This window comes from Eulemur rufifrons, chromosome 2 (genome assembly GCF_041146395.1).
Source record: "Eulemur rufifrons isolate Redbay chromosome 2, OSU_ERuf_1, whole genome shotgun sequence".
Lineage (NCBI taxonomy): Eukaryota > Metazoa > Chordata > Mammalia > Primates > Lemuridae > Eulemur > Eulemur rufifrons.
Genome location: NC_090984.1, coordinates 38071107 through 38084199, shown reverse-complemented (window position 1 = coordinate 38084199; position 13093 = coordinate 38071107). Strand labels below are relative to the sequence as shown.

Sequence of the window (13093 nt, the reverse complement as noted above, 5' to 3'; positions counted from 1 at the left end):
CAGTTCTGTTTCATTCTGTAGCCTCAGCTCTGAGACACTCTGCTACTATATTGCTAGTCAGCTTCCTTTAGTTTCTGGTCTATTTATCCCATTTTACTTGCTTAAATTCTTCCTGCATCTATGCAATAAAGTTTTAGTTCCTCATTAGCACTCTGAGGATAAGAGTGGAGGTGGTTCAGGCTGGTTATCTTTTAATGGTAGAGTATGAAAGGAAGGGTCATACCTAAGCTGAGTAGAGGAGAAGGAAAGGGGAAAATGATAGAAAAAGAAAAAAAAAGTTCTTTTCCCTTAAAGGAATAAGACAAGTTTTCTTTTCTTATTGACTAATTCCAAAAAATATTTCCAAATTAATTTCCAAATTAAAAAAACTGGGTAGGCCCAGTTTTTTTTTTTTTTTTTTTTTGTTGAGACAGAGTCTCACTTTGTTGCCCAGGCTAGAGTGAGTGCCGTGGCGTCAGCTTAGCTCACAGCAACCTCAAACTCCTGAGCTCAAGCGATCCTACTGCCTCAGCCTCCCGAGTAGCTGGGACTACAGGCATGCGCCACTATGCCCGGCTAATTTTTTCTATATAGATTTTTAGGTGTCCATATAATGTCTTTCTATTTTTAGTAGAGACGGGGTCTCGCTCAGGCTGGTCTCGAACTCCTGACCTTGAGCAATCCACCCGCCTCGGCCTCCCAGAGTGCTAGGATTACAGGCGTGAGCCACCGCGCCCGGCCTGGCCCAGTTTTTTAAAAGGTATAAATTGAAGGTGGCAACATTTCTTTATATTTTAAATGACAATATGTTTAATAATTGATTCATTAGTTTATACACATTCACACACTCAACAAGTATTTATTGATCATCTTCATGCACTCCTGGGTATATTCTAACGAATATGTTCTTGTACTCAAGAAGTCAACAACAAATAAAAATGCTAATTATACATAAAGTAAATACAAACATTTAAAGTAATGGATATCCCAAGTACATTGATTTGATCTTAATAAATTATATGAATGTATTAAATTATGGCATGTACCCCAAAACTATGTATAACTATTATGCATCAATAAGAATACTTATTAAAAATGCTAACTATAATTATCACAGAGGTGACTATATCATACAAATAAAGGTAAGCACACAAGACAGAAGATATATCAAACTCAGACCTGAGAAATCACAGAAGGCTTTCCAGAGTGGATGATATCTGGAAAATATAAGCAAGTATAGCAAAAAATGAGGGGACAGTCTAGACCAGTATTTCTCAACCTCAGCACTCCGATATTTTAGGCTGATAAGTCTGTTATAGGAGCCCATCCTATGTTTTGTAAGATGTTTAAACAGGATCCCTGACCTCTACCCACTTGATGCCAGTAGCACTCCCCCAAGTGTTAAAACCAAAAATGTTTCCAGATATTGTCAAATGCTCCAAGGTTGAGAATCACTGTTCTAGATCTGTGCTGTCCAAAACAGTTGTCACTGTCACCATGTGGCTATTTTTATTTTTTATTTTTAGTTTTGGAGACAGGGTCTCACTCCATCGCCCAGGCTAGAGTGCAGCAGTCCGATCACAGCTCAGTGCATCCTTGAACTCCTGGGTTCAAGTGATCCTCCTGCCTCAGCCTTCCAAGTAGCTGGGACTACAGGTGCCTGCCATCGTGCCCGGCTGTTTTATTTTTATCTTTTATAGAGACAGGGTCTTGCTATGTTGCCCAGGCTAGTCTTGAACTCCTGGCCTCAAGTGATTCTCTTGCCTCAGCCTCCAAAAGTGTTAGGATTACAGGTATGAGCCACTGCTCCAGGCTATCTTTAAATTAATTAAAATTAATTAAAATTAAAAGTCCAGTCATTCAGTCACACTAAAAACATTTCAAGTACTCAACAGTCATATGTGGCCAGTGACTACCATACTGAATAGTGTACATATAAAATATTTCTACCATCACAGAAAGATCTGTGGCCAATGCTATTACAGATTGAGAGAGTAAATAATCTCTTATTCTACCCCACCACTGTTTATTACAGCTTGTTGATAGGCTGTGGAGGGAGTGGAGAAAGATGAGGTTAGACAAAAAAGGTAAGGCCTGAGTATGGAGGGGTCTTCTATACCATAAGGTACAGCAATGGGAAGCCGACGAAAGGTTTTATGCAAGGATGTGAACCAAATGGAATTTTATAAAGATGACTGTGATGATAGTGTGGAGAATAAAATGAATGTGGAAAGATTAGAAGCAGACAGTTACAGTACAATGATCTGGAATAATGCAGTAGCTGTAGGGATGGACAAAAATAGAGCAACCAAAGAGTCAGAATTGATAGGATCTGGTGATGGACTAGTTGCAAGGCAGGCTGAAGAATTGTCAAGATTGACTTCTAGGCTGGGCGCGGTGGCTCATGCCTGTAATTCTAGCACTCTGGGAAGCCGAGGCGGGAGGATCGCTTGAGGTCAGGAGTTCGAGACCAGCCTGAGCAAGAGCGAGACCTCATCTCTACTAAAAAATAGAAAGAAATTAACTGGACAACTAAAAATATGCAGAAAAAGTTAGCCGGGCATGGTGGCACATGCCTGTAGTCCCAGCTACTCGGAAGGCTGAGGCAGTAGGATTGCTCAAGCCCAGGAGTTTGAGTTTGCTGTGAGCTAGGCTGACACCATGGCACTCTAGCCCAGGCAACACAGTGAGACTCTGTCTCAAAAAGAAAAAAAAAAAAAAACTGACCTGTAGGTTTTTAGGTTAGATGCATGAGTATCATTCACTAAGATAACATGGTAGACAGAATAATGGACTCCAAATGTTCATGTCTTAATCTTCTAATCCCTGAAAATTTACATGGCAAATAGGGCTTTGCAGAGGTGATTAAATTAAAACCTTGACATAGGGGAATTATCTTGGGTTATCTGGGTAGGCCCAGTGTAAACTCAGGTGTCCTGACAAGGAGGAGGCTGAGGGAGGTTTGACTACAAAAAGGAGCCATGTCAGAGTGATGCAATATAAGAAAGATTCAAGCAGCCATTGCTGGTTTTGAAGATGTAGCTACTAGAAGCTAGAAAAGGCAAGGCAAGATTCTTCCCTAGAATCTCCAATAAACAAAACAAAACAAGCAACACAGCACTACTGACACCATAGTTTTATCCAGTGACACCCATGTCAGACTGCTCACCTACAGAACTCCGAAATATTAACTTTGTATTGTTTTATACAGCCACTAAATTTATGTTAATTTATTATAACAGCAATAGGTAATGAATACAGATAGGTATAGAATTTGGGGTATGATGCTATGAATTTGCCTCTGAAAAAGTTGAGTTTGAAGTACCTATGGGACCTCTAGGTAAAACTGATCAACTGACATATAGTTGGATACAGGCCTGGAGCTTAGGCTGTGAACATATAATTAGGAGTCATCAGTATGTTGAGATTAATCAAAATCACCAAAGTAGATGAGATCACCATGGACAAATATAGACAAAATGCAGAGGAATAGAAGCCCTTGAAGGAAATTGAGAAGGAACAGTTTGAGATTTAACAGAAAAACCAGAATAGTGTGGCATCTAAGAAATTAAAAAAATAAGAATGTACCTAACTGGGGAGGAGGGTGGTGCGTGTAAGGGGATGGTCAATAAAGTCAACTGAAAAGGACTGTCAGCTGGGGCTGAGATTATCTATTTTATTTAGCAATAAGAGGTCATGGTATCCTTGATAAATATAAGTTTCAGAAAAGTGGTATTAGAAGAAAACTTTTGTTACTGGGGCAAAAACTGAAAGAAAAGTGAGTCATGAGACCGAGTTCAAACAACACTTTGACTATTTTCATTTTCTTCTTTGTAAATAAAGAAGAAAGAAAGAGTGGTAGCTAGGGAAGCGCTGTGGGTTTCAGGAAGGATTCTTTTATTATTATGTGGGAAAAATTAACCATTTAACTATTAATGGGAAAAGGCCAGTAGAAAATGAGAGAATAAAGAAAACAGGAGAAAGTGAATGAATCATGACATGAATTATGAGGTAGGAAGGAATGGGATCCAAAGCCTAGGCAGGGAGACATCGGCCTTCAAACAGGCAGAAGAACATTTCTTCTGTTGGGAGACAAACAAGGGAAGGAAGACAAGAATCAGTACAGAATCGGGCAACTACTGAGTTGGGGACAAGAAATGGTACTGGAGCACTGACACTGTAACTTCCTATTTTCTCAGAGAAGTAGAAGGTGAGATTATTTGCTGACAGTGAAAAAAGAAGAGGTTGAGTTTAGAACCTTGAGCTAAATAAGTTTGAAACAGATTTAGTGGAGAATAGTGGAAAATAAAGCATTAAGAAACAAAGGAAGTATGAAGGGGCCTATACTGAACCCTTAAAATAGCCACTTCTGCATGTGCCCACATTGGAGTACCTGATACTAGAGAAACTCTCCCAATTTACTAACTCACAACATGAACAAAATATAAGGAACAACTGTTGTCCAATTAGAAACTGAGCAACAGAGAGCACAAACTACTAGACCTGAAAGAAACAAATGAGATGATCCTATCCAAAGGCAACTTCTGGACTGTGGTGAAGAGAGGAGAAACCCAAGCAGAGCAAAGCAGAATTGCTGAGCTTTAGACAGTGGTTAGTGTTGAGGCAAAGTACCGTGTGGAAGGATGATAAAGAAAGAACTTCAAAATCAATACAAACCCCTATGTAGATTTAGAATCTATTGCTGAATACTAAACTGTATATGCATACAGGAAACTCCATGAAGCTGGTCAAAGAACTAGCAGGGATCTATAAGTGGCTGACACATGTTTCAGTTCCAACCAGAAAGAACTGAGAGATCTCAGTGAATACCTGAAGAATCTTGTGGCCACCATAAGGGTAATATTTCAGTATAAAAGCTAAACTAGCTCTAGAGTAGATATTCTAGACCTTCCCTAAGAAAAGATTAAACACATGCTTCAAAAGGATCAAAACAATCTATAAATAACTCAGCTGCCTGCCAAAACAAACTTCACTACACTTGAAAGGAAAAGAACAAAATCCAGATGCTCAAAAACAAAATAAAAACCATGAAGATCAGTGTCCAGCACTAAATTAAAAATTATGAGATCAGGGAAGAGAAAGAAATAAAGGGCATCCATACTGGAAAAGAGAAAGTCAAACTATCCTTGTTTGCTGACGATATGATCTTATACTTAGAAAACCCTGAAGACTGCTCCAAAAGACTCCTCAAATTGATAAATTAGTTCAGTCAAGTCTCAGGTTACAAAATCAATGTACACAAATCAGTAGCATTTCTATATACTAATTAACAACCAAGCTGAGAATCAAATCAAGGACTCAATCCCATTTACAATAGCTGCAAAAAAAAAAAAAAAAAAAAAAAAAAGAAAGAAAGAAAGAAAGAAAGAAAGAAAAAACATAAAACCTTGGAATATACTAACCAAGGAGATGAAAGACCTCCACAAAAAGAACTACAAAACACCAATGAAAGAAACTGTAGTTGACACAAAAAATGGAAAAGCATTCCATACTCATGGATTGGAAGAATCAATATTGTTAAAATGTTCAAACTGCCCAAAGTAATCTATAGATACAATGCAATTCCCATCAAAATACCAATGTCACTTTTCACAGAATTAGAAAAAACAATCCAAAATTCACATGGAACCAAAAAGAGTACAAATGGCCACAGCAATCCTAAGCAAAAAGAACAAATCTGGAGGCACCATATTACTCGACTTTAAACTATACTACAAAGCAATAGTAACCAAAAGAGCATGGTACTGGTATAGAAGTAGACACCTAGACCAATGGAACAGAACAGGAAACCCAAAAATAAAGACAAATACCTACAACTAACTAATCTTTGACAAAGTAGACAAAAATACCCTGGATAAAGGATGCCCTATCCAATAAATGGTGCTGGGAAAATAAATTGGATAGTCTCATGCAAAAGAATGAAACTGGATCCCTTTCTCTTACCATATACAAAAATTAACTAAAGATGGATTAAAGACTTAAATGTAAGACCTGAAACAATAAAAATACTAGAAGAAAACCTAGGAAAAACTATCTTTGACATTGGCCTAGGTAAAGAAGTTATGACTAAGAACCCAAAAGCCCAAATACAAGAAAAAACAAAATAAATAAATGGGACTTAAACTAAAAGCTTTTGTACAGCAAAAGATATAACCAACAGAATAAACAGACAACCTACGGAAGGGGAGAAAATATTTGCAAGCTGTACATCTCACAAAGGCCTAATATAAGGAACTCAAGTAAGCACACACACACAAAAATAACTCTACTAAAGAGCGGGCAAAAGACATGAAGAGATACTTTCCAAAAAAAAAAAAAAAAAGAGAAACAATTGGCCAAACAAACATGAGAAATGCCTCAACATTGCTCATCATCAGGGAAATGTAAATTAAAACCACCATGAGATACCACCTTACCCCTGTCAGAATGGCCATTATCAAAAAGTCAAAAAACAACAGATGCTGGTGCAGATGCAGTGAAAAGGGAATGCTTATACATTGTTGGTGGGAATGTAAATGAGTACAACTTCTATGGAAAACAGTACAGAGATTTCTCATAAAACTAAAAGCAGAGCTACCATTTGATTGGGCAATCTCACTACTAGGGATCTACTCTAGAGGAAAAGAAGTTATTTTATAAAATGACACCTACACCTGTAAGTTTACTGAAGCAAAATTCTTAACTGCAAAGATACAGAACCAACCTAAGTACCCACCAACTGATGAGTAGATAAAGAAAATGTGGGGTGTGTGTGTATACACACACACACACACACACACACACACACAAGATGGAAACTGCTCAACCATCAAAAAGAATGAAATCAAGTCTTGTAGCAACTCAGTAACTTGAATGGAACTGGAGTCCATTAAGTGAAGTAATCCAGGAACAAAAAACCAAATACCACATATTCTCACTTGTAAGTGGGAGCTAAGCAATGGTATTCATGGTCATATAGAGTGGCTTAATGGGCACTGGAGACTCAGAAAGGGGGCGGTGCAGGTGTAGGATAAAAAATTACCTCTTGGGTACAATGTACCCTACTTAGGTTAAGAGTTAAAGCCTAGACTTCTCCACTATGCAATTCAGCCATATAACAAAAAACCACTCCCTAAACCTATTTAAATAAAAAATAAAAATAAAAAAACATATACAAGGGAGGAGAAAAATGACCCATATTTACAACAAAAATCAGTAAATAAAACAGACTCAGAAATGATAGCAATAACATAATTAGTAAACAAGGACTTTAAAACAGGTATTACAAATATGCCCAAGGGCTTAAAGGGAGACAAGAACATAATGAAAAACAAAATGAAGGATATAAAAAAGAACTTCTACAAAAAGTATAATTTCTAGAACTGAAAAAAATGTAAGATCTAAAACAGAAAATTTATTGGGTGGGATTTATGGCAGATTAGATACTTCGGTGGAAAAGATCAGGGAATGTGATAATATAGAAATATAAACTATCAATATGTGCAGGAAAATCATTCGATAAAAACCAACACATAATTATGATTAAAAAAATTCTTAGCAAAATAGGGACAAGAGGAAAGATGTTCAACCTGATAAAGAACATCCATGAAAAAGCTAAAGTTAGCATCGTATTATATGGTGAATGAATGACTGTTTTTTCCCTTAAGATTGAGAACAAGGCAAGGAAATCCACTCTCGCCATTTCTATTTAACTATGTCCTGGAGGTCCTATCAGTGTAATAATTTGAGAAAAAGAAACTGAAATATAAATTTTAAGAATCAAAATTTTCTTTATTCATAGATAATATGACTGAGTAGGCAGAAAATCCTAAAGACTCTGCGTAAAAGTTACTAGATTTAACATGTGAATTTAGCTAGTCTGCAGGCTGTAAAGTCAATAGTAATAAAACACCGAGTAACAAAAATTATTAAATACTATTAATGATAGCATCTAAACTTTAAAAATGTTAAATACTTTGAATAGTTTTAACAAACATATATAAAACTCATACACAGGAAACTACAAAACACTGCTGAGAGAAATTATAGAAGAACCAACTAACATGGAGATATATCAAGCTAATGGATTAAGATTTGCTTGCAATATGCCAACTGCCCCCAAATTGATCACAAATTCAATGTACTCCCAATCAAAATCCCAGTAGAATTGTTTTTTGCTTTCTAAATAGAAATTGAAAAAGTAACTATAAAATTTGTACGGAAATGCTAAAAACAATTTAAACCATTTACATTACCTAATGTTAAGACTTTCTATAAAGTGACAGTATAACATAATGTAATGATGTCATAAGGACAGACATAGCAACTGATAGGCAAAAAGAATCTAGAAAAAGATTCCCACATAATGATTTTTGATAGAGGAAGTGACTGGGTAAGGGTAGACTTTTCAATAAATGGTGCTGGAACAAGTGGATATTCATCCATGTGGTAAAAAATAAACCTTGAAGTTCACCTTAAACCCAATATAAATTTAGTTCAACGTGGTTCATAGATCTAAAAGAAAAAGCTAAAATTATAAAACTTCTAAAAGAAAACATAAAACAAAATTTTCATGAGAAGGTTGAGATATCTGGAAAATGTGAAGTGGTCACCAAAACAACTAGAAAATAACACAAAATGGTCAAAAAGAACACTCTTAAGGTTCAGAAACTGAATAAAGGCAAACAACATATTGAGAAATGTTTAGTCATCAAAAACTACTGAACTTTATGTAATAACTTTGAGAGTTTGTGTTATTCTTGCCTTTGGCTGCTCCCATGACCTATTCCACATGGTTTGAACAGTAGTGATGTCAGCATGAGGCTGCCTGTGTTTAAACACACAAAGGAAAATATGATGACAATGAGTCAGATAATAGGGAATCTTAATAAAGTTAGTGAAACTAGAAGACAAAGAAAGATAATCAGAGAAAAAAGAAAAGAGCCTCAGAGACCAGAAGAATAACATCATTTCAACATATATGTAACAGGAGTTTAAAGAAGAGGAGAGAATCCAAGGGACAGAAAGAATTATCTGATGAGAAAAAGTGAGAGATATGCGAGTTCAACAAACCCCAACTAGGATAAACATGAAACTGATCCACGACTTACACATGTAAAGTCAAACAGTTGAAAGCTAGAGTGAGCAAGAGAAGTGAACAAGTGAGTGCCAGTATGAATACAGAATGAATTTTCATAGCAACGAGAGAAAAATAATTCATTAAGTAAAGGAAAACAATGATATGATTAATAGCTGACTTCACATCAGAAGCAATCATGTCTATAAGGCAATAGAATAACATATTCAAAGCAACGAATGAAAAACAAACAAAACTATTAACCGAGAATTCTATATCCAGCAAAAACTATCTTTTAAACTGAAGGCAAAATATAGTCACAGATAAATACAGACTGAGAGAATTCACTATAAACAAACTTGTCATATAAGAAATACTAGAATAAATGTTTTAGGTTGAAAGGAATTATCCTTGATTTCTCTTTGTTTCTCCCTCCACTTTCAATCCATCAGCAAGCAAGGCCTACTAATTTTATATCCAAAATATGCCCTGAATCCATCTACTTTTCTTTCACATATTCATTCTACTGCCATCATCTGAGCAAACGGCTTGAATTCTCTATTGGACTTCTGCAATAGCCTAACTGGTTTTCCTGCTTCCACTCTTGTGCCCCTACAGTCTATTCTTTTAACAACAGTGAGGGTATTTTTTAAAAATTAGATCATACTATTTTCTGCTTAAAGCCCTGTAATTGGCTTTCCATGCGCTTAGGATACTACTTGTCACACCGTATATACCATATATAAACTAATCCCTACTTGAACTTTTCTATCATTCTTTCTTTCGCTCCACAGATCTTGCACACTGTATTTTTTGGCACAATAAAGAATCCTTGCAATCTTCAAATATCCAAAACTCATTCCAGCTTCAGAATTTTTGCACCTACTGTTCGCTCTGCCTAGTACATGGTCCTGGCAGATCCTCACACAAGGCTGGCTTCTTATTATTTAGGTCTCCTCTCAAATGTCATCTCTTCAAACAGGCTTTTCCTGATCAACCCATCTAAGGCTACCCTATCCATCATCACTTGCCTCCTTTTGCCTTTTTAAAATTTTGTAACAGCATTTATCATTATCTGAAATTACAATGCTTATTTGTTTACTTGTTTAATGTCCACCTCACCCCCAAAAATAAAAGAATCATGAGGATGAGAGATCTTACTATCTTATTCATTGCTATATGCCCAGGGCTTAAAACAGCATTAAAAATTATTGAGTAAAATTATATGTAATATATATTTTAAAACTTACACTGAAATAAACACTTTTGAACTCTTGAAAGATTTTTTTAAAAATCCTTTTATTCTTATTATTTTATAAATGACATATCTTGTAATTTATACCAGTCTTCTTCTGCCTCTATTTTCTCAATTAAGAGAAAAAAATGAGTATTCCTTCAAAGTTATCTCAAGTTCTGTAAAGAAAGCAGGGAGCCTTTGACAGATAGCAACTGTGTCTACCTTGTTTACCACTGTACTCTGGTACCAAGAACAGGGTCTCTAGTACATGATAATTGTGCAATAATTACCGAGTGAAATATAAACAATGAGACTCATGAGAGTTAGAGAAGAGAGTAAATGCTCTGGGGGTTGGAGGGCAATCCTACCCGCTCCATACCGAATCACTACTTTCCTAGGTTTTAAGAGCACTCTTGTATATTACAACAACAGACTGAATTTCTTGAGGGCAGGGAATGTCTTTTCTATTTTGTATTCCTTATGTGTAAGATTGGCAGACAGAAGATGTTCAATAATTATTTTCTGAAGTAAATGCAAGAGCATAGGTTTCTTCCTTTGTAAAAGGAAGGTAACAGGATTACCTATTTCAGAGGGTCATTATGAGACAGAGAGAAAAAAGAAGAGAAAAAAAGTGAAAGGAAGAGGAAAAACACCCCCACAAAGTCCTCTTTCAGCTATTTAGGTTAGAGAAGTATAGGAGAATTGATCAAATTACCTCTTCTCCTATTACCTAATCCTATTTATTCACTCACCTACCTAGGGGCTAACAAAATAATAATAATATAATAAGCTAGTCAGATATTATACTATTTCAGCACCAGACACTAAAAAAGACCAAAAAACAAAACAAACAAACAAAAACAAGAACAAAAACGCCCCCCAAAACAGGTCAGCTTATAAGGAAGACCCAAACTTTGATAAGAGAAAGTTCTGAAATCACAAGTAGGAACAGAGTACTAACTACACTGACACTTTAGGGAATCTAACAGTACAGAGTCATTGAATGTTCTAGAGCCTAGGAGTTATACTGTCAGCAGATATTTCAAGAAAGAAATAGTATTTCAAGAAGAAGTAGCTGCATGCTTCTTCCCTCACACATTTAAGAAAAGACCCAAGGAACTACCACACTAATATAATATAAATTTAAACTATTATTGTGGCTTTAAGTCCTAAAAGCTAGCAACCCAAACATTAAAAGGGTATTATAATAACAAAAACTAACCCATCAAGCAACTTGAAAGGTTTTCTTTAAACAAATTTTTACAGAGTTCTGTACGAACAACCTAAATCATTATTGTGGCTTAATCCCTACTGGCTAGCAACTAAAACAGGAAAAATATGCTATCACAACAAAACTAACCCACTAAACATCTTAAAAACTTTTCTTTAAACAAATTCTTACAGAGTTAATAGAACAGAAAAATAAACATCCACTTTAATTGTTTAAACTATCTTTCAGTAAAGGCCAATAAGATTCAAAAACATGCAATTACCTCAGATTATGATTTCCGTATTGACGACATACAGAAAAGTATCTAGATAGGTTATAACCAATTCAGCCATAGGGTTGTAATTAATGTCAAATTTTATTCACTAAAGTTATGTTATATTTAAAATCAATATTTACTTAAGAATAGTATATTTTATATAGCGGTAATAGCCTTATTACAAAAGAACCTTGAAGTTAGTTATTTTACTTACCAAAATGCAGTCCACTTTAGATTGTACAGTTTTGCTAAAAGAAAAAGAAAGTCAGGTTAGTAAAATGAAAAGTGTATTAAATATTTGAAATATTCTCAAACAGATATATGGTAATTAGTTTTCTTTGCTATGAAAAAAATAAGTTCCTTATTAAGATTAGGTATTGTATTCTAAAACTATGTCTTTCACAATAATTTTTGAAGAAACAATTTTTTAATAGTATGTAAGTGAAGATGTATTACAATACTTACAAACAGGTCTGAGTATGTAATAAATTATAATTTTTACTATCTGCCTGCCACTCTGGACAATGATGTGCTTAGCAGTTGAAAGTCATAATGATGTAATATAATCTGTAGTTCTAAAGACTTGATATAAAATAGATTCTCTCCTGGCTACTCTATACACACACATACACACACACACCCCTTCCCCCCAGTAATAAGAATCCCTAGACATAAAAGTAATAATAAAGATTAACTAATATGATAAGAAATTGGAAGGGGAGGAAAATACATTTAGAAATAAAAAAATAAAATAAAGCCACTATACATCAATTTAACTGAACTATTGAATATAAATGAATTGTTAATAAATAACACAAATGAAGCCAGTATAAAATAATTTAACTGTCATTTGGATTTTGTTACTACACATACTAAAGTGCAAACGCAAAGAAATTATGCAAAATGTTCAGAAAATTTATACACAATCTTTAAAAGATGTTACAAACCACATTATCTTTCATAAAAGACTTTAGAACCAAACAAATGTAAACAATAACTGGTTATTTGCCTTTGTATACAGCTATATAGCTAAGCTACAAAGTGTAAATCTCATTTCAGTTAATGCAATCATTAATAACAAAATTTTGTTCCTGTTTCAGATTTCAAATTTCATTTTTTAACACATAAACTGCCACGTGAGTTGTATTTAACTCATGCTAGTTCTGAGCCTGGAGCCTTGCAATGCCTTTTTTTGGTCCATCTCCAAGGATCTTCTCCCATATAACTTATCCCTTTGCTTTCTTCATGACTTTGCTTGATGTTATCTTTTGCAGATAATTCTTCCCTGACTTCCCCATATAAAATAACGCTCAC

General features: G+C 35.1%; 1 protein-coding gene across 1 annotated transcript in view; it reads right to left on the bottom strand.

The window, feature by feature from the left end:
* Positions 1–13093, bottom strand: part of RFX7 (regulatory factor X7) — a 138465-nt gene that overhangs the window by 58493 nt on the left and 66879 nt on the right. Inside the window, exon 2 of the mRNA XM_069459553.1 lies at positions 11994–12027. Within this exon, the coding sequence (XP_069315654.1) occupies positions 11994–12027 (34 nt within the window). The remainder of the gene's footprint in view (positions 1–11993; positions 12028–13093) is intronic.